This window comes from Heterodontus francisci, unplaced genomic scaffold (assembly GCF_036365525.1).
Source record: "Heterodontus francisci isolate sHetFra1 unplaced genomic scaffold, sHetFra1.hap1 HAP1_SCAFFOLD_1600, whole genome shotgun sequence".
Lineage (NCBI taxonomy): Eukaryota > Metazoa > Chordata > Chondrichthyes > Heterodontiformes > Heterodontidae > Heterodontus > Heterodontus francisci.
Window position 1 is genome coordinate 35335 of NW_027141491.1, and position 22166 is coordinate 57500.

At 58.7% G+C, this 22166-nt stretch overlaps 1 protein-coding gene across 1 annotated transcript; it reads right to left on the reverse strand.

The window, feature by feature from the left end:
* Positions 1 to 850: 850 nt before the first annotated feature.
* LOC137363888 (motile sperm domain-containing protein 1-like) lies at positions 851 to 20201 on the reverse strand. Its single transcript, XM_068027398.1, has 5 exons — positions 19765 to 20201; positions 17836 to 17911; positions 3916 to 4133; positions 2445 to 2603; positions 851 to 1265 (listed from the first exon to the last, which is right to left on the reverse strand). The coding sequence occupies exons 1-5, from the start codon at positions 19994 to 19996 to the stop codon at positions 1234 to 1236; spliced, it is 717 nt and encodes a 238-aa protein (XP_067883499.1). The 5' UTR covers positions 19997 to 20201; the 3' UTR covers positions 851 to 1233.
* Positions 20202 to 22166: the final 1965 nt, after the last annotated feature.

Consider the following 22166-nt stretch of genomic DNA (forward strand, 5'->3'; position numbering starts at 1 on the left):
GTACGGCGCTCTCTCAGTATTGACCCTCCGACAGTGCAGTACTCCCTCAGTACAGACCCTCCGACAGTGCGGCGCTCCCTCAGTATTGACCCTCCGACAGTGCGGCGCTCCCTCAGCACTGACCCTCCGACAGTGCGGAGCTCCCTCAGTACTGACCCTCCGACAGTGCGGCACTCCCTCAGTACTGACCCTCCGACGGTGCGGCGCTCCCTCAGTACTGACCCTCCGACAGTGCGGCGCTCCCTCAGTACTGACCCTCCGACAGTACGGCGCTCCCTCAGTACTGACCCTCTGACAGTGCGGCGCTCCCTCAGTACTGACCCTCCGACAGTGCAGCACTCCCTCAGTACTGACCCTCTGACAGTGCGGCGCTCCCTCAGTACTGACCCTCCGACAGTGCGGCGCTCCCTCAGTACTGACCCTCCGACAGTGCGGCGCTCCCTCAGTACTGACCCTCCGACAGTACGGCGCTCCCTCAGTACTGACCCTCTGACAGTGCGGCGCTCCCTCAGTACTGACCCTCCGACAGTGCAGCACTCCCTCAGTACTGACCCTCTGACAGTGCGGCGCTCCCTCAGTACTGACCCTCCGACAGTGCAGCACTCCCTCAGTACTGCACTGGGTGTGTCACCTTGAATTTTGTGCTCAGGTCTCTGGAGTAGGATTCGAACTCGTGACCTCCTGAGTGAGGAGTGAGTGTTTCCCCGTTATGTATCAGCTGTAGCTGAATGAGAAATTCAGCTCCTGCTGTGGCTCAATAAGACTATATCAAACTGAACCCTAATCTTTCCCCTCACCCCTGTGCTCTGGGTGAACTGTCCTTTGTGCTGTAACTGGGTGAAGGTTCAAAAACCCGAAATTAAGTTATTTCTCTGTTAAAGACCCAGAGACAAAGGGAAATAACAGAGAGAGGGGAGCAGAAACACAGCCACCAGAATACTGCCACCCAAACTGCTTGTTACTGACAGTACACAGAGTCTTGTCCCACCTTTCCACATACAGCACTTGGCACAGTTACCCTTGTGGGGGGAGAGGGGGTGGTCACACTGTTGGGTTGTCGGGACACTCTCCGGGGTGGATTTGTCTCTGGGCACCATCTGGGGTGTCTCGACACTGTCTCATCACACTGCACAGACACACATTCCCTGTGTAGTCAGTCCATTCACCACTTTTCCTGCTCCACATTCTCGGTCTTGACAGGAACTGTTGCTCGTGAATTTTCTGTCCTTTTTGTTATCTCTGGAGCAGTGCCATTGTGACCAGTCCTGTTTGAAACATAAAGGCTCTCAGAATTCACACACTGTCCCATTTTCCTCACTTTCACTCAGCCATTTATTACTATCATCACATCAAAAAACCACAATTACATCCCACAACTCACTCAATGCATTGGGAAGCAATGGGTAATGGGGCACACCGTACTGGGATAGGGGTCTGTGTCTGTGATTCTCCCACACGGTGATGGGACGTGGGTCTGTGTCTGTGATTCCCCCACACGGTGATGGGACGTGGGTCTGTGTCTGTGATTCCCCCACACGGTGATGGGATGTGGGTCTGTGTCTGATTCCCACACGGTGATGGGACGCCGGTCTGTGTCTGTGATTCCCCCACACGGTGATGGGACGTGGGTCTGTGTCTGTGATTCTCCCACACGGTGATGGGACCTGGGTCTGTGTCTGTGATTCCCCCACACGGTGATGGGACCTGGGTCTGTGTCTGTGATTCCCCCCACACGGTGATGGGACCTGGGTCTGTGTCTGTGATTCCCACACGGTGATGGGACATGGGTCTGTGTCTGTGATTCCCCCACACGGTGATGGGACGTGGGTCTGTGTCTGATTCCCACACGGTGATGGGACGCCGGTCTGTGTCTGTGATTCCCCCACACGGTGATGGGACGCCGGTCTGTGTCTGTGATTCCCCCACACGGTGATGGGACGTGGGTCTGTGTCTGATTCCCACACGGTGATGGGACGCCGGTCTGTGTCTGTGATTCCCCCACATGGTGATGGGACGTGGGTCTGTGTCTGTGATTCCCCCACACGGTGATGGGACCTGGGTCTGTGTCTGTGATTCTCCCACACGGTGATGGGACCTGGGTCTGTGTCTGTGATTCCCCCACACGGTGATGGGACGTGGGTCTGTGTCTGTGATTCCCCCACACGGTGATGGGACCTGGGTCTGTGTCTGTGATTCCCCCACACGGTGATGGGACCTGGGTCTGTGTCTGTGATTCCCACACGGTGATGGGACATGGGTCTGTGTCTGTGATTCCCCCACACGGTGACAAGATGCGGGTCTATCTACGATTTCCCCCACACGGTGAGCTCCTGATTTCAGTTGTCCTGCTCTGGGTATTACCCGTGCGTACCAGGAACTGGCCCTTGTGTAGGCTTACCCGTTCTGTACAGGCTGTCGTTCTGAATATGGTATCGAATACTCACCCAGGACATATGCAGCCACAAGTTTCTGTGTGACTGTAAGGTGCAGGTAGGCAGGGATCAGCTGACTAGACTGGCCAACGAGCGGCAGCATCAGGAAGACAATGCAGGTGATCCCGAGCATGACACAGAGAGCAAAGACAGGTAAGGAAGGCTGCTGAGCTGTGGGAGGCAAGTGTACGGATGAAAGGAAGGGAACACTTTGTCACAGAAAAACACGAGCTCCAATCAGCCCACAGCACTCACAATTTCTATCATCAGGTCCTGTCTCGGTCCCTGCACCAATCGCCTTTGAGGGACGGGGGCGTGGGCCATGGTTAAAGGAAACAATGCCTTACATAGTTGAATAGCTGAATGACAATATCTAGATTCGCACGTGGCTGACACCTCCAGTGCCCTGTCTCCATCAATAACAACTTGCATTTAGTTAGCACCGTTACAGCTGTAAAATGTCCCAAGACACTTTAGATTCAAGCCATATAAGGAGATATTAGGACAAGGGACCAAAAGCTTGGTCACAGAGGTCGGTTTTAAGGTACATCTTAAAGGAAGAGAGGTTTAGGGAGGGAATTCCAGAGCTGAGGGCCCAGGCAGCTGAGGGCACAGCCTGGAGCGATTAAAATCGAGGATGCTCGGGAGGCCAGAATTAGAGGAGTGCAGAGATCTCAGAGGGTTGTAGGGGCTGGAGGAGGTTACAGAGATAGGGAGGGTTGTAGGGGTTGGAGGAGGTTACAGAGATAGGGAGGGTTGTAGGGGCTGGAGGAGGTTACAGAGATAGGGAGGGTTGTCGGGGCTGGAGGAGGTTACAGAGATAGGGAGGGTTGTCGGGGCTGGAGGAGGTTACAGAGATAGGGAGGGTTGTCGGGGCTGGAGGAGGTTACAGAGATAGGGAGGGTTGTAGGGGCTGGAGGAGGTTACAGAGATAGGGAGGGTTGTATGGGCTGGAGGAGGTTACAGAGATAGGGAGGGTTGTCGGGGCTGGAGGAGGTTACAGAGATAGGGAGGGTTGTCGGGGCTGGAGGAGGTTACAGAGATAGGGAGAGGCCATTCAAGGATTGAGAATTTTAAAATGGAGGCAAGGCCAGTCCAGGAGCCAATGTGGGTCAGTGAGCATGGTGGGGTGGAGGGTGGACGGTCAGTGTTCAGGGTGGGGTGGAGGGTGGACGGTCAGTGTTCAGGGTGGGGTGGAGGGTGGACGGTCAGTGTTCAGGGTGGGGTGGAGGGTGGACGGTCAGTGTTCAGGGTGGGGTGGAGGGTGGACGGTCAGTGTTCAGGGTGGGGTGGAGGGTGGACGGTCAGTGTTCAGGGTGGGGTGGAGGGTGGACGGTCAGTGTTCAGGGTGGGGTGGAGGGTGGACGGTCAGTGTTCAGGGTGGGGTGGAGGGTGGACGGTCAGTGTTCAGGGTGGGGTGGAGGGTGGACGGTCAGTGTTCAGGTCTGGGGGAACCAGTGTCCACTGTCTTCAGCCAACTCACCTTTGCACACAGGAACCGGCTGCTGCAAACAGCCCTCGGCCTTTTCCATCAAAGCTTTCCCGGTCTTGCCCCTCTGCGCCCATCCTTTCGTCTGCTGAAGCACGGCTGAAATATTCCTTCTCCCTAAGTGTTTCCCACTGCCGTCTTCATACACTTCAACACGGAACCAGTCCACAATCCCAAACTGGCACTTCCTGATATCCGTGTGTCGAATAATACTGGGAAGGAAATAGAACATCACTATCCATTGTACAACACCCACTGTCCCCATCAAACACTCCCCAGGACAGGTACAGCACGGGGGTTAGATATGGAGTAAAGCTCCCTCTACACTGTCCCCATCAAACACTCCCAGGACAGGTACAGCACTGGGATTGGCTGCTCTCTGATTTGGGAGCCTGAGTGTTGAGAGCCTCAACGAGGTGCAGCTGAGAGTGCTGGTGGCAGTTGGAGGTTGCAGAGGTGGAGAGAGGAGCTGCACTGAGCAAGGGAGAGCTTCTACAAACAAGCAGAGGAAAACTCCAACAACAATCACCTTTAAAAGAGAAGAAAGTGACATTCTTTTTTTGTTGGAAACAAGGCTTTGTCTGGAGGTGGGTGCTGAACACCAGTAATTTACTTTGGACTGTTGGGGGAGGAACAAGTGGCTGGAACAACAAGGGGTGGGGCTGCCAATTCAACAGGAGTCTGTGCTGCTGCAAAAGCACACAGGGAAGCTCCCTCCCCACCCCAATTGCCAAGCCTGGGTCAGCTGAAGCTGCCCAGCTAAACAGACGGAAGGGGATAGATAGTGCCTGGGCAGCTTCAGCTGACCCAGGTGAAGACGACTCCCCCAACCAGAAGACCGGAAGACCAACTTCAAAGACTGTTTGTTTTAAGTGTACTGTGAGCACCACCTCCAGAAAGCAAGTCATCCCTTCCAGCCTGCCTTTGCCTCTCCTCTCTTACCTCAGCCTCTCCACTAACCTGTTGTTTGTTTGTTTGTCTTTTCAAATTTTTCTGTGAATCTGTTATTTAGTGTGCAAGTCCACAATTTGGGGTGGGTTTAGCTCTTGGACCCATGGCAAGCCCTTCATCACCGGTGGCGGGGCCCTCTACTACCTACGCAGCTGCAGCTTCTGTGGCTGCCCACGTGGCCCCGTCACCCTTTAAATTATTGACATGCAGCCATGGGGTGAAGAGCTATCCCCACCCCAACATGTCTATTGAGGCCTGCGTTAAGGCAATGGCCGTGGTTGTCGGCCCCTCGGCCATTGTTGCGGCCTCAAAGATGTATGGGAAGGCTGTGTTCTTTTTGAAGACCGAGCGGGCGGTGTCCCTGGCCCTGAGTAAAGGGCTCACTGTGGGGGGGACCTTCCTGCCAGTGGACCCTCTGGGGGCCACTGCGCATCGGATAATGTTGTCCAACGTCCCACCCTTCATTCCCAGTGAGCTCCTCCTCCCCCACCTGCACCATCTGGGGGAGGTGAGGTCGGGGATCACCCCAGTCCGGCTTGGTCTTCGGGAGCACAGCCTCCAACATGTCTACTCCTTCCGCCGCCAGTTATTTATGCAGCTGGCGCGGGAGGAGGACACGGAGGGCCAATTTAATGTGGAGTTCCAGGGGACGGCCTACCGCGTCTTTTGGACCTCGGACGGGGCGCGGTGCCACGTCTGCAAGGGGGTGGGGCATGTTCGGAAGAACTGCCCCAACCTCCCGGCCGCCAGCTCCACCTCGGCGGCCCAGAGTGGTTCCACAGCACCTCCTCCCACTCCCCCCGCACATCCAACAGACACCGCTCAGTCGGTTCCGGAGGCTGTGGTTTTCACAGCCTCTGGCGGGGAGGGGAGCGTCCGTCCGAGCGGAAGGAAGACGCGGGGAAAAAAGAAACATCGTGAGGCGCGTCCCCTGGACACTTTGACTCAACCCGAGCCTGAGCTCAGCCCAAAGCCCATTCCCATGGAATCCACCTGTCCCAGGGCTGGGCTCAGGCCCAGAGTGACAAAAAAAGAAAAAAGGGTGCGGAGGCGGAGGCCTCTGATGACATGGAGGTCTCTGAATCTCCGCGCCCAAGTGCGAAAAAGAGGAGAAGGCACCCCTCCACAGAAATAACACAGGGCCCTGAGGTGCAGGGCCCATCTGTTGGAGGGGAGCTGCCTCCTGTTTCTGGTCCTCAGGTGCCCCCTACCGCCACCACCAAGGCTGCAAAGTCCGGGCAGGTGCTCCCTATTCCTCAGGATGGAGGGGAGGGGATGGCCCCGGTACGTGAGGCCCCTCCTAAAGGAGTAAGTGGGGCCCTGCTTGTGGTGGGGGAGCCTGGGGAAACCGCCCATTCCGCCACTGCTACTGGGTCGGGTGTCCTGAATGAAGGGGAGGGCGAGGCCCCAGAGGGTCGGGCCTCCCAGCCGGAGTCCACCACCAACCAGGAGACACCCGACCCAGTTATAACTGAGAATGCTGTCCCATCTGCTGGGCCTGTGGGTGCTGGCGGAGCGGGAGATGGCCTCCTCTCGCCGCCTCCAGTCTCGGCTCCGGCTGGTTTCCCGGAGTCCGGAACTTCTGTCTCCCCTGGACCAGTCATTGGCCTGGGGATGGAGGTGGAGGGGGGTCCTGAACCGCTGGCGCCCACAGGCTCCAGTTTCACAATAGAACCCAGAGAGGACTCCTCCGCCATCGATCCTGGGGGTGGGATCGTGACGGAGGCGGGACCAGCTGGCGCGGCCGGGACGTCCGCCCCACAGTGTGTGGTGGATGTGTCGGCCGCTGGCGGTGACGACCCGGAGGAGGATGGGGATTCGGTGCGGGGCACGGAGGATGATCTTGATTCCATCGCCAGTGAGGTGGTGGAGTCCCTCGTGCCTCCCACCGAATCTCCTCTCATCCCCACGGCGGAACTCCGGGATTTCCTCGCGGCTTGCAGAGGTTGCCGCAATAAAGTTCAGCTGGCCCTCGACCGTTGGTCGAATCTGGCGCTGATCATCCAGTCCGTCCGTGCCGCCCTTAAGATAGCGGGCAAGCGCGCGGACGTGAAACTGGTTGAGAGGCGCCGTTTTAATGTGTTCCTCAATGGGTTGCTGGGGGAGTGGAGGGCCAGGTGCACTTCCACTCCCTCCTCACAGTGAGCTGTTGGTGACGGGTTTTAAGTACCTTTGACATGAAGATAACCATAGCCAGCCTCAACATCAACGGCAGCAGAGGGGCTCACCGCAGATTTCACAATCTCTCAGTCCTTAGGGAAGGGAGATACGCGGTGAGCTTTCTGCAGGAAACCCACACCGTTCCGGGAGACGAAGCCACCTGGCTCCTGGAGTGGCAGGGTGGGGTCTACATGAGTCACCTCACCCCTATTTCTAGTGGGGTGGCTATCTTGTTGGCCCCGACTTTTCAGCCGGAGATCTTGGGGGTCAAGGAGCTAGTGCCGGGCCGCTTGCTCCACCTCGCCGTTCGCCTGGGTAGCGTGCCGCTCCACTTTGTGAACGTGTACGCGCCCAGGCCCGGCGCTTTGCAAGCGCGCTTCTTTGAAGAAGTGTCCGCTCTCTTGAGCTCCATCGATAGCGGCGAGTGCATCATCCTCGGGGGGGATTTTAACTGCACCCTCGAGGTGGGGGATCGCTCCGGTCCCCAGCGCGGCCAAGCGTCGGTGGAGAAGTTGAGGGGACTGATCAGCTCCCTTAACTTGGTGGACGTCTGGCGGAATCTCCATCCCGACTCCAGCGCCTTCACGTGGAGGTCTGGAGGAGGGGGGTCGCGAATCGACCGCCTCTACATTTCGCAGGCGTACGTCTCCCGTGTCTCGGCGGCCTCCATGCGGCTGGTGCCGTGCTCGGACCACCGCCTGGTGTGGGCGGAGTTCACTCCGCTCCGCACGCGGGCGGGGTCTGCGTACTGGCACTTTAACAACCGGCTGCTGGAGGACGTGCGATTTCGGGACTCGTTCTGTCGATTCTGGGCCGACTGGAGAAGGAAGCAGGGGGGCTTCCCCTCCTTGAGGCTATGGTGGGATGTGGGCAAGACTCACATCCGCGTCTTCTGTCAGGAGTACGCGAAGGGGTCGACCAAGAGGCGGGAAGCCGAGGTCGGGCGCCTTGAGAGGGAGGTGCTCGACTTGGAATCCCGCCTCGGTCATGCCGTCGCGGACCCGGCCCTGTGGCAGGCGTACAAAGAGAAGAAGGGCGCGCTGAGGAACCTGCAGCTCATAGGGTCCCGAGGCGCGTACGTGAGGTCGCGGATCCAGATCCTGGAAGATTTGGACCGCGCCTCACCCTTCTTCTACTCGCTGGAAAAATGGCGGGGGGTCCGTAAGCAGCTCGTCGAGCTGCTGGCCGACGACGGATCCTCCATCACGGATCCGGAGGGAATGGGCCTCCTGGTCCGGACGTATTACAGTGCGTTGTTCTCTCCGGATCCGTCCAGCGAGGATGCGCGCAGAGTTTTGTGGGAGGACCTGCCGCAGGTCAGCCCGGAGGGCGCCGAAGGATTGGAGGCTCCGCTCACGTTGGCGGAGCTGACTGGCGCCCTCCACCAGCTCTCAAGGGGCAAATCCCCAGGGCTGGATGGGTTGACCGTGGAGTTCCTCAGGGCGTTCTGGGACGTCCTGGGGGACGATTACGCGCGGGTCCTGGGGGAAAGCCTGGCGACCGGGGAGATGCCCCTCTCGTGGCGCAGGGCGGTCATCGTCCTGCTGCCGAAGAGGGGCGATCTCCGCCTGCTTAAAAACTGGCGTCCGGTCTCCCTCCTCAGCACGGATTATAAGATCTTTGCCCGGGCTATGTCTACCCGCCTGGGCTCCGTGCTGGCCCACATGATCCACCCCGACCAGTCCTACACGGTCCCGGGCCGGTCCATCCAGGACAACATCCACCTGGTCCGGGACCTGATCCATCTTTCCCAGAGGACTGGTCAGTCGGTCGCCTTTCTCTCCCTCGATCAGGAGAAGGCGTTCGACAGGGTGGATCACGATTACCTTTTCGGGACTCTGCGCGCTTTCGGACTCGGGCCGCATTTCGTGGCCCGGGTCCGACTTTTATACGCCGCCGCAGAGTGTCTAGTCAAAGTTAACAGGTCCTTGACGGCGCCCCTTCGATTTGGGAGAGGAGTGCGTCAGGGGTGCCCCATGTCCGGCCAATTGTATACCATCTGCGTGGAGCCCTTCCTGTGCCTGCTTCGCAGGAGGTTGACGGGATTGGCTCTGCGCGAGCCGGCCATGCGGGTCGTCCTCTCGGCTTACGCCGACGACGTGCTCCTCGCAATCACAGATCCCGTTGACTTGCGGAGGATGCGCGACTGCCAGCAGACCTTTTCTGCCACGTCCTCCGCGAGGATCAATTGGGAGAAATGTTCCGGACTCCTGGTTGGTCAGTGGCGGGTGGACTCCCTGCCGGAGGAGATGACACCTTTTGCGTGGAGCACCACGCACCTCCTCTATCTGGGAGTCCACCTTAGCCCCGCTGAGGAAGCCTGGCCGGCAAACTGGCAGGAGTTGGAGGCGAAAGTCACCGCTCGGCTGGGGCGCTGGACAGGACTGCTCCGAGTGCTTTCCTACAGGGGCCGAGCGTTGGTCATAAACCAACTGGTGGCCTCCATGCTGTGGTACCGGTTGGTCACTTTGGCCCCGCCCCCTGTATTTGCCACCAAGATCCAGAAGAAACTCGTCGATTTCTTCTGGGGCAAGAGGAAACACTGGGTCTCTGCCGCGGTCCTGAGTCTCCCGATCGAGGAGGGCGGTCAGTCGCTGGTGTGCGTCCGCACCCAGGCTGCGACTCTCCGCCTTCGGACCCTGCAGAGATACCTGTACGTCGAGCGTCCTCCCAGATGGTGTGCGCTGGCGACGTATTGTTTCCGCCAGTGTCACTGCCTTCAAGACGACACGCAGCTCCCGGTGGAGTCCGTTAGCCGCGCCTCTCTGAGGGAGTTGCCTGTCTTTTACCGGGATCTTTTCCGAGTCTGGAACATGGTCGCCTCCAGTCAGGGCGCTCCCCCGCCGGCGGAGGAGAGCGCCTCGGCTGTCCGGGCGGCCGACTCCGGGGACGGTCCGGCGGGCGGAGGAGTAGCCGAAACCCCCGGGGCGCCCCTCACTGCGGGTGGCGAGGGGGCTCGGGAGTGCGGAGCGATCCCGGCCGAGTTGACCCCCGCTCGGCCGGAACTGCTCATCGGACCCAGGCCCCGAAACCCTCCTCGGGAGCCGGTCCCGCACAACCCGAGCCGCCTCTCGGAAATGCCCTCCGTGCCATTCCAATCGGCGCGGAGGGGTTTCCTGTACGGGCTGTTCCTGCACACTCTCCACTTCCTCGCCCTCGTCAGCCGGCCGGACACGCCCTGGCGGTCCGTGTTGCCATCTGGCGGCGAGGGGAAACCCCGATGGAGGTCTCTCTACGCGGGAGTCTTCCCCCTTTACATCGGGGACCTGGGGTGGAGGGTGCTGCACAGAGCAGTCCCGTGCAATAGGCTTTTAAGTAGGTTCACGGACTCCCAGGCCACCTGTACTTTCTGCGGCCTGGACGAGTCCGTGTTCCACATTTATACGGAGTGTGCGAGGTTGCAGCCCCTATTTGAGTATCTGAAGGGGCTGCTCCTCAAATTCTGGCTGCACTTCAGTCCCACGCTCCTGATCTTTGGGTACCCGGTGCGGAGGGGCTCGGGCCGGGGGGAGGATCTCCTTGTTGGTCTGCTCCTGGGCCTGGCCAAGGTGGCAATTCACAGGTCCAGGTTGCGGGCCGTCGGGGGGTCCGTCCTCCCCGATTGCCTGCCCCTCTTCCGCGGTTACGTCCGCGCCCGGGTGTCCCTGGAAAAGGAGCATGCGGTATCCGCCGGTACGCTTGAGGCCTTCCGCGACCGGTGGGCACCGCAGGGACTGGAGTGCATCGTCGACGCTGAGAATGGCATTTTAATTTGAGTTTTTTGTTTATTTATCTGTTTTAATAAAGTTATTTTAAAACTGTAAATATGTACATAAAGGGGGCCTGAGGGATAAAGGCCCCCTCGATGTGAAAAATATAAAAGGGGCCTGGGGTATAAAGGTCACCTTGTAAAAAAAAAACAAAAACAAAAAAAAAAAAAAAAACTGGGTTAGATACAGAGTAAAGCTCCCTCTACACTGTCCCCATCAAACACTCCCAGGACAGGTACAGTACGGGGTTGGCTGCTGCCTAATTGGAGGTGCTGAGTGGTTAATGAGGTTCAGCTGACTGTTGCTGTGTGCAGAGGCTGGAGGTTGTGTGACTGCTGCAAGAGGGAGAGACTGAGATTGAAACAAAGGCTTTTCCACATTGACAAAAAAGGAAGGAAGGCACAGAACCGAAGCTCTTCTGTGAATTTGTTTCATCCTGAAATCTTTTTCATTGTTTGCTGGGGGTGGGGGAGGAAGAGACCTGAAAAAATAAAAACAAGAAATGCTGGAACCACTCAGCAGGTCTGGCAGCATCTGTGGAAAGAGAAGCAGAGTTAACGTTTCGGGTCAGTGACCCTTCTTCGGAACTGACAAATATTAGAAAAGTCACAGATTATAAACAAGTGAGGTGGGGGTTGGGCAAGAGATAACAAAGGAGAAGGTGCAGATTGGACCAGGCCACATAGCTGACCAAAAGGTCACGGAGCAAAGGCAAACAATATGTTAATGGTGTGTTGAAAGACAACGCATTAGTACAGATAGGGAGTTAACGAACTGAAGAGTGAGCAGCAGCAAGTACAAACATGAAAAAAAACAGTGGGTAAGCAAACTGAACAAACAAATGAAATGAAATAAACAAAAGAAAAAAATTGTAAAAAAGAAAAAATAACTAAAAATGAAAGTAAAATGGGGGGCTGTCATGCTCTGAAATTATTGAACTCAGTGTTCAGTCCGGCAGGCTGTAGTGTGCCTAATCGGTAGATGAGATGCTGTTCCTCGAGCTTGCGTTGATGTTCACTGGAACACTGCAGCAATCCCAGGACAGAGAGGTGAGCATGGGAGCAGTGGGGGAGTGTTGAAATGGCAAGCAACCGGAAGCTCAGGGTCCTGCTTGCGGACTGAGCGGAGATGTTCCGCAAAGTGGTCACCCAGTCTGCGCTTGATTTTTTTTTTTAGATTTAGAGATACAGCACTGAAACAGGCCCTTTGGCCCACCGAGTCTGTGCCGACCATCAACCACCCATTTATACTAATCCTACACTAATCCCATATTCCTACCACATCCCCACCTGTCCCTATATTTCACTACCAGCTACCTATACTAGGGGCAATTTATAATGGCCAATTTACCAACCAACCTGCAAGTCTTTTGGCTTGTGGGAGGAAACCGGAGCACCCGGAGAAAACCCACGCAGACACAGGGAGAACTTGCAAACTCCACACAGACAGTACCCAGAATTGAACCCGGGTCGCTGGAGCTGTGAGGCTGCGGTGCTAACCTCTGCGCCACTGTGCCGCCCTCCTGTGCTGCAGCAGCCGCTCCTGTGGCCCTGTCACCATTTAAAATCTTAACAACAAAGCATGGGGTGAAGAGTTACACCCACCCTACCATGACTATTGAGGCTTGTGTTAAGGCATTGGCCGAGGTTGTCGGCCCCTCAGACATTGTGGCAGCCTCAAAGATGTACGGGAAGACTGTGTTCTTCCTGAAGACCGAGCGGGCCGTGTCCCTGGCCCTGAATAAAGGGCTCACTGTGGGTGGGACTTTCCTGCCGGTGGACCCTCTGGGGGCCACTGTACAGCGGATAATGTTATCAAATGTCCCGCCCTTCATTCCCAGTGAGCTCCTCCTCCCCCACCTGCACCATCTGGGGGAGGTAAGGTTGGGGATCCCCGCAATCCCACTCGGTCTTTGGGAGCACAGCCTCCAACATATCTACTCCTTCCGCCGCCAGCTATTTATGCAGCTGGCACGGGAGGAGGTCACAGAGGGCCATTTTGATGTCGAGTTCCAGGGGACGGCCTACCGCGCATTCTGGACCTTGGACAGGACATGTCTGCAAGGGGGGTGGGGCATGTTCGTAAGAACTGCCCCAACCTCCCGGCTGCCAACTGCACCTTGGCGGCCCAGGGTGGCGCCGCTGCACCTCCTCCCACCCCCCACCCCCTCCGAGACCTCCACCAGATACCATTCAGTCGGTACCAGAGGCTGTGGTCTTCACAGCCTCCGGCGGGGTGGGGGGGGTGCCCGTCCAAGTGGAAGGAAGGCGTGGAGGAAAAATAAACATGAAGAAGTGCGTCCCCTGAACACCATCACACTACCCGAGTCTGGGCTCAGCCCAAGGCCCGATCCCGGGGAATCCACCTGCCCCAGGGCTGGGCTCAGGCCCAGGCTAACCAGGCAAAAGGTGGGTGCGGAGGCAGAGGCCCCTGATGACGTGGGGGTCTCTGAGCCTCTGCGCCCCTCCCGAAATATGAGGATGAGACGTCCCTCCTCTGAAGAAGGGCCTGAACCATGGGGTCCATCTCCTGGCGTGGGTCCTCAGCTCCCCCTGCCACCAGCACGATCAGGCCCTCAAGCCCTGAGCGGGAGACCTCCATCCCCCGAGCGGAGGTGCGGGAGAGGCCCCTGTGATCTTGTCAACTCCTGAGGTGGGGGACCCGCCCTTGGTAGGGGAATCTGTGGACCCCACGGGAGAAATCATTCCTTTGGCCGATGGGTTGAGTGTCCTGGGTGAGAGCGAGACCTGTGAGGGGCCGCCCTCCCAACAGACTGACGCTGCCGCCCGGGATGTGCCCGACCCAGAGGCCAATCAGTGTAAGTCCCTATCTGCTGGTCCTGTGGGTGCTGGCGGGGCAGGAGATGACCTCCTCTCTCCGCCTCCGGTCCCAGCTCCGGCTGGATTTCCGGAGTTTTGAACTTCTGTCTCCCCTGGACCGCTGATTGGCCTGGGGTCGGAGGTGGGGGGGGGGGTCCTGAACCGCTGGCGCCCACAGGCTCCATTTCCATCTTAGAACCCAGAGAGGACTCCTCCGCCATCGATCCTTGGGGTGGGATCGTGACGGAGGCGGGACGAGCTGACGCGGCTGGCACGTCCGCCCCAAAGTGTGTGGTGGATGTGTCGGCCGCTGGCGGTGATGACTCGGAGGAGGATGGGGACTCGGTGCGGGGCACGGAGGATGACCTTGATTCCATCGCCAGTGAGGTGGTGGAGTCCCTCGTGTCTCCCACCGAATCTCCTCTCATCCCCATGGCGGAACTCCGGAATTTCTTCGTGGCTTGCAGGGGTTGCCGCAATAAAGTTCAGCCGGCCCTCGGCCGTTGGTCGAATCTGGCGCTGATCATACAGTCCGTCCGTGCCGCCCTCAAGAAAGCGGGCAAGCGCGCAGGCGTGAAACTGGTTGAGAGGCGCCGTTTTAATGTGTTCCTCAATGGGTTGCTGGGGGAGTGGAGGGCCAGGTGCACTTCCACTCCCTCCTCACAGTGAGCTGTTGGTGACGGGTTTTAAGTACCTTTGACATGAAGATAACCATAGCCAGCCTCAACATCAACGGCAGCAGAGGGGCTCACCGCAGATTTCACAATCTCTCAGTCCTCAGGGAAGGGAGATACGCGGTGAGCTTTCTGCAGGAAACCCACACCGTTCCGGGAGACAAAGCCACCTGGCTCCTGGAGTGGCAGGGTGGGGTCTACATGAGTCACCTCACCCCTATTTCTAGTGGGGTGGCTATCTTGTTGGCCCCGACTTTTCAGCCAGAGATCTTGGGGGTCAAGGAGCTAGTGCCGGGTCGCTTGCTCCACCTCGACGTTCGCCTGGGTAGCGTGCCGCTCCACTTTGTGAACGTGTACGCGCCCAGGCCTGGCGCGTTGCAAGCGCGCTTCTTTGAAGAAGTGTCCGCTCTCTTGAGCTCCATCGATAGCGGCGAGTGCATCATCCTCGGGGGGGATTTTAACTGCACCCTCGAGGTGGGGGATCGCTCCGGTCCCCAGCACGGCCAAGCGTCGGTGGAGAAGTTGAGGGGACTGATCAGCTCCCTTAACTTGGTGGACGTCTGGCGGAATCTCCATCCTGACTCCAGCGCCTTCACGTGGAGGTCTGGAGGAGGAGGGTCGCGAATCGACCGCCTCTACATTTCGCAGGCGTACGTCTCCCGCGTCTCGGCGGCCTCCATGCGGCTGGTGCCGTGCTCGGACCACCGCCTGGTGTGGGCGGAGTTCACTCCGCTCCGCACGCGGGCGGGGTCCGCGTACTGGCAGTTTAACAACCGGCTGCAAAAAGTCGAGTGATTCCGGGACTCGTTCTGTCGATTCTGGGCCGACTGGAGAAGGAAGCAAGGGGGCTTCCCCTCCTTGAGGCTATGTTGGGATGTGGGCAAGACTCACATCCGCGTCTTCTGTCAGGAGTACGCGAAGGGGTCGACCAAGAGGCGGGAAGCCGAGATCGGGCGCCTAGAGAGGGAGGTGCTCGACTTGGAGTCCCGCCTCGGTCATGCCGTTGCGGTCCCGGCCCTGTGGCAGGCGTACAAAGAGAAGAAGGGCGTGCTGAGGGACCTGCAGCTCATAGGGTCCCGAGGCGCGTACGTGAGGTCGCGGATCCAGATTCTGGAAGATTTGGACCGCGCCTCACCCTTCTTCTACTCGCTGGAAAAATGGCGGGGGGTCCGTAAGCAGCTCATCGAGCTGCTGGCCGACGACGGATCCTCCATCACGGATCCGGAGGGAATGGGCCTCCTGGTCCGGACTTATTGCAGTGCGTTGTTCTCTCCGAATCCGTCCTGCGTGGACGCGCGCAGAGTTTTGTGGGAGGACCTGCCGCAGGTCAGCCCGGAGGGCGCCGAAGGATTGGAGGCTCCGCTCACGTTGGTGGAGCTGACTGGCGCCCTCCACCAGCTCTCAAGGGGCAAATCCCCAGGGCTGGATGGGTTGACCGTGGAGTTCCTCAGGGCGTTCTGGGACGTCCTGGGGGACGATTACGCGCGGGTCCTGGGGGAAAGCCTGGCGACCGGGGAGATGCCCCTCTCGTGGCGCAGAGCGGTCATCTATGCCCGGGCTGTGTCTACCCGCCTGGGCTCCGTGCTGGCCCACACGATCCACCCCGACCAGTCCTACACGGTCCCGGGCCAGTCCATCCAGGACAACATCCACCTGGTCCGGGACCTGATCCATCTTTCCCAGAGGAGGTTGACGGGATTGGCTCTGCGCGAGCCGGCCATGCGGGTCATCCTCTCGGCTTACGCCGATGACGTGCTTCTCGCAGTCACAAATCCCGTTGACTTGCGGAGGATGCGCGACTGCCAGCAGACTTTTTCTGCCGCGTCCTCCGCGAGGATCAATTGGGAGAAATGTTCCGGACTCCTGTTGGGTCAGTGGCGGGTGGACTCCCTGCCGGAGGAGTTGACACCTTTTGCGTGGAGCACCACGCACCTCCTCTATCTGGGAGTCCACCTTAGCCCCGCTGAGGAAGCCTGGCCGGCAAACTGGCAGGAGTTGGAGGCGAAAGTCACCGCTCGGCTGGGGCGCTGGACAGGACTGCTCCGAGTGCTTTCCTACAGGGGCCGAGCATTGGTCATAAACCAACTGGTGGCCTCCATGCTGTGGTACCGGTTGGTCACTTTGGCCCCGCCCCCTGTATTTGCCACCAAGATCCAGAAGAAACTCGTCGATTTCTTCTGGGGCAAGAGGAAACACTGGGTCTCTGCCGCGGTCCTGAGTCTCCCGATTGAGGAGGGAGGTCAGTCGCTGGTGTGCGTCCGCACCCAGGCTGCGACTCTCCGCCTTCGGACCCTGCAGAGATACCTGTACCCCCGCCGGCGGAGGAGAGCGCCTCGGCTGTCCGGGTGGCCGACTCCGGGGACAGTCCGGCGGGCAGAGGAGTAGCCGAAACCCCCGGAACGCCCCTCACTGCGGGTGGCGAGGGGGCTCGGGAGTGCGGAGCGATCCCGGCCGAGCTGACACCCGCTCGGCCTGAACTGCTCATCGGACCCAGGCCCCGAAACCCTCCTCGGGAGCCGGTCCCGCACAACCCGAGCCGCCTCTCGGAAATGCCTCTCGGCACGGAGGGGTTTCCTGTACGGGCTGCTCCTGCATACTCTCCACTTCCTCGCCCTCGTCAGCCGGCCGGACACGCCCTGGCGGTCCGTGTTGCCATCTGGCGGCGAGGGGAAACCCCGATGGAGGTCTCTCTACGCGGGAGTCTTCCCCCTTTACATCGGGGACCTGGGGTGGAGGGTGCTGCACAGAGCAGTCCCGTGCAATAGGCTTTTAAGTAGGTTCACGGACTCCCAGGCCGCCTGTACTTTCTGCGGCCTGGACGAGTCCGTGTTCCACATTTATACGGAGTGTGCGAGGTTGCAGCCCCTATTTGAGTATCTGAAGGGGCTGCTCCTCAAATTCTGGCTGCACTTCAGTCCCACGCTCCTGATCTTTGGGCACCCGGTGCGGAGGGGCTTGGGCCGGGAGGAGGATCTCCTCGTCGGTCTGCTCCTGGGCCTGGCCAAGGTGGCAATTCACAGGTCCAGGCTGCGGGCCGTCGGGGGACTCCGTCCTCCCCGATTGCCTGCCCTTCTTCCGCGGTTACGTTCGCGCCCGGGTGTCCCTGGAGAAGGAGCATGCGGTGTCCACCGGTAAGCCTGAGGCCTTCCGCGACCAGTGGGCACCGCAGGGACTGGAGTGCATCGTCGACGCCGAGAATGGCATTTTAATTTGAGTTTTTTGTTGATTTATCTGGTTTTAATAAAGTTATTTTAAAACTATAAATATGTATATAAAGGCGGCCTGAGGAATAAAGGCCCCCTCGACGTGAAAAAAAAACGGGGGTGAGATACAGAGTAAAGCTCCCTCTACACTGTTAGTGCAGTCGGGGGTGGAATCTCCAGCTTTGTGAAGGAAGGATATGGGAGCAGAGTGTGGGGGTGCCCTCAGATCTGTACCTGGGCTGGCAGGGGAGATGGTGCCCATGGGGGTCCTACCCTTGGACATGCCTAAGGGGTCTCCACCCCAGTGACCATCAGCGCCTTCAGTGGAGAAGGAAGGAATCTCAGGGCTGAAACTCACATGTCGAGGCAGGACTGAGGTTTGACACATCCGTCAGATTCCAGTACCTTGTATCTGTGAGGAACTGTACACAGCACTGGGGAGAAAGCACAAGAGGTCACAGACAATCAGAGATAACGGGGTAAGTCCCTCAGCCCCAACCTCTCACCCATTCCCCAACCCCTCGTCCAGAGCACTCAACCCTGGCCCCTTGTCACATCCCCCACCCTTGATTCCTAACCTTCCCCCCCACCCCCAACACCCACCCTCAATCCAATCCCATTCCCTCCCGAGATCCAGATGGTCAGTACTGAGGGAGTGCTGCACTTTCAGAGGGTCAGTACTGAGGGAGTGCTGCACTGTCGGAGGGTCAGTCCTGAGGGAGTGCTGCAATGTCGGAAGGTCAGTACTGAGGGAGTGCTGCACTGTCAGAGGGTCAGTACTGAGGGAGTGCTGCACTGTCGGAGGGTCAGTACTGAGGGAGTGCTGCACTGTCGGAGGGTCAGTACTGAGGGCGTGTCACACTGCCGGAGGGTCAGTACTGAGGGAGTGCTGTAATGTCGGAAGGTCAGTACTGAGGGAGTGCCTCACTGTCGGAGGGTCTGTCCTGAAGGAGCGCTGCACTGTTGGAGGGTCAGTACTGAGGGAGTGCCGCACTGTCGGAGGGTCAGTACTGAGGGTGCGCTGCACTGTCGGAGGGTCAGTACTGAGGGAGCGCTGCACTGTCGGAGGGTCAGTACTGAGGGAGCGCTGCACTGTCGGAGGGTCAGTACTGAGGGAGGGCCGCACTGCCGCAGGGTCAGTACTGAGGGAGGGCCGCACTGCCGGAGGGTCAGTACTGAGGGAGGGCCGCACTGCCGGAGGGTCAGTACTGAGGGAGGGCCGCACTGCCGGAGGGTCAGTACTGAGGGAGGGCCGCACTGCCGGAGGGTCAGTACTGAGGGAGGGCCGCACTGCCGGAGGGTCAGTACTGAGGGAGGGCCGCACTGCCGGAGGGTCAGTCCTGAAGGAGCGCTGCACTGTCGGAGGGTCAATACTGAGAGAGTGCTGCACTGTCGGAGGGTCAGTTCTGAGGCAGCGTCGCACTGTCGGAGGGTCAGTACTGAGGGAGGGCCGCACTGCCGGAGGGTCAGTCCTGAAGGAGCGCTGCACTGTCGGAGGGTCAATACTGAGAGAGTGCTGCACTGTCGGAGGGTCAGTACTGAGGCAGCGTCGCACTGTCGGAGGGTCAGTACTGAGGGAGGGCCGCACTGCCGGAGGGTCAGTACTGAGGGAGGGCCGCACTGCCGGAGGGTCAGTACTGAGGGAGGGCCGCACTGCCAGAGGGTCAGTACTGAGGGAGGGCCGCACTGTCGGAGGGTCAATACTGAGAGAGTGCTGCACTGTCGGAGGGTCTGTCCTGAAGGAGCGCTGCACTGTCGGAGGGTCAGTGCTGAGGGAGTGCTGCACTGTCGGAGGGTCAGTACTGAGGGAGTGCTGCACTGTCGGAGGGTCAGTACTGAGGGAGTGCTGCACTGTCGGAGGGTCAGTACTGAGGGAGGGCCGCACTGCCGGAGGGTCAGTACTGAGGGAGGGCCGCACTGCCGGAGGGTCAGTACTGAGGGAGGGCCGCACTGTCGGAGGGTCAGTACTGAGAGAGTGCTGCACTGTCGGAGGGTCTGTCCTGAAGGAGCGCTGCACTGTCGGAGGGTCAGTGCTGAGGGAGTGCTGCACTGTCGGAGGGTCAGTACTGAGGGAGTGCTGCACTGTCGGAGGGTCAGTACTGAGGGAGTGCTGCACTGTCGGAGGGTCAGTACTGAGGGAAAATGTAGCTCCTGCTGATTGTTATGGACATATCTGGAACAGTGGTTCAGTATTTGCCACCTCGGGTCCAGGGGCTGTTCCTCTCTGTAGTTAAATCCTAATCTCACCGAACCCAGCACTGACTCCAGCCTGTTAAACCCCCCTCACCTTTGAATTTCAGCCTGAAGGTGTAGGGATTGTACAGAGTTAACACCTGCTTGTGGCTGCTCTGGTCATCAGCCTGGAAGGTCAGTTTTCCAGGGATGATGAAAACTGGGATTCTGCCCTGGGGATTGGTGGAAAGAGGCTGTGTCCATCCGAACCTCCTTATCAAGCTGAGCCTCTGCTCCTCCTGGCACTCCTGCCCCTCACTCTCAGTGTGCTGAATCCTGCGGGGCATCCTACTCTTGCTGCAATGTGATGACTGAGCATATCTCCCAGGAAATCTGGGAACAGACGGGTCAATCTGGGAATAGGCAGCTGGACCAGGAATGTGGGGAGATCTAGGAATGCAGAGGAGAACCTGGGAAGAGATGGTTAATCCGGGGATTCCGTGACCAACAGAACCTTAAAGAGAAGACGTTAAAAATTTTAAAAACTCAAAGCAATTTCCAGAATTCTCCAGTGACAAACAATCCCATCCTGATCCAATCCCCCAATCCGGATCCAATCCCCCCATCCAGATCCAATCCAATCCGGATCCAATCCCACCATCCGGATCCAATCCCCCCATCCGGATCCAATCCCCCCATCCGGATCCAACCCCCAATCCGGATCCAATCTCCCCATCCGGATCCAATCCCCCCATCCGGATCCAATCCCCCCATCCGGATCCAATCCCCCCATCCGGATCCAATCCCCCCATCCGGATCCAATCCCCCCATCCGGATCCAATCCCCCCATCCGGATCCAATCCCCCCATCCGGATCCAATCTCCCCATCCAGATCCAATCCCCCCATCCGGATCCAATCCAATCCGGATCCAATCCCATCCGGATCCAATCCCCCCATCCGGATCCAATCCCCCCATCCGGATCCAATCCCCCCCATCCGGATCCAATCCCATCCAGATCCAATCCCCCAATCCGGATCCAATCCCCCTATCTGGATCCAATCCCCCCATCCGGATCCAACCCCCAATCCGGATCCAATCCCCCCATCCGGATCCAATCCCCCCATCTCCCAACCCACTCCCATCCGGATCGAATCCCCCCATATCCCAACCCACTCCCATCCGGATCCAATCCCCCCATCCGGATCCAATCCCCCCATCTCCCAACCCACTCCCATCCGGATCCAATCCCCCCATCCGGATCCAATCCCACCATCTCCCAACCCACTCCCATCCAGATCCAATCCCCCCATCTGGATCCAATCCCCCAATCCGGATCCAATCCACTCCCATCTGGATCCAGTCCCCCCCATCTCCCAACCCACTCCCATCCGGATCCAGTCCTCCCCATCTCCCAACCCACTCCCATCCGGATCCAGTCCTCCCCATCTCCCAACCCACTCCCATCCGGATCCAGTCCTCCCCATCTCCCAACCTACACCCATCCGGATCCAGTCCTCCCCATCTCCCAACCCACTCCCATCCGGATCCAGTCCTCCCCATCTCCCAACCTACACCCATCCGGATCCAGTCCTCCCATCTCCCAACCCACTTCCACCCGGATCCAGTCCTCCCATCTCCCAACCCACTTCCACCCGGATCCAGTCCTCCCATCTCCCATCCCACTTCCACCCGGATCCAGTCCCGGTCCTGTCTAACACAGGTCCTGATCCCAGGTCATTCTGAGTCACTGATATTGGGGACAGTCCTCGGAGCAGCCTCATGGACTCAACAGTGTCACTACTCTCATGTCGACTGACTTGGGAAATACAGCAGTCACTGTGGTCCTGAGGCACACACAGCAGGTGCTGGCTAATGGCGCTCAGACTTGGCTAAAAGAATTCTCCCCCTCACCCACCCCCGTCCACCCCACATCCCTCCAAACTGGACACAATCCTTCAACTGGGACCGAATCCACATTCACCAAAAACCTCCTTGTTTTTATACTCTGTGCCTCAATTTATAAATGTAGGCTTTGTGTTCCTGATTCCTGTCCAACGACCCCAGATTCCTCCCTCTCATTCCCCCACTCTCTTTCCTCTCTCTCCTTCTGTCTTTCATTCCCTCTGTCTCTGTCTCTTTCTTTCATTCCCTCCTTCCCTCTTTCTCTCATAGCCTCTCTCTAGCTCTCACTCCCCCTCTTTCCCTCTCCCCCATCACCCCTCCCTCCCTCTCCCTCTTTCATTCTCTCTCTCCCCCTCCCATTCTCACTCTCCCCCTCCCATTCTATCTCTCCCCCTCCCATTCTATCTCTCTCCCTCTCATTCTATCTCTCTCCCTCTACTTCCCTTCCCTCCCTCTCCCCTCCCTCTCTCCTCTCTCCCTCCCCTCCCTCTCCATCTCCATCTATCTCCCTCCCGCTCCCTCTCCATCTATCTCCCTCCCGCTCCCTCTCTCTCCCTCCCTCCCCTCCTTCTCCATCTATCTCCCTCCCTCTCTCCCTCCCCTTCCTCTCCAT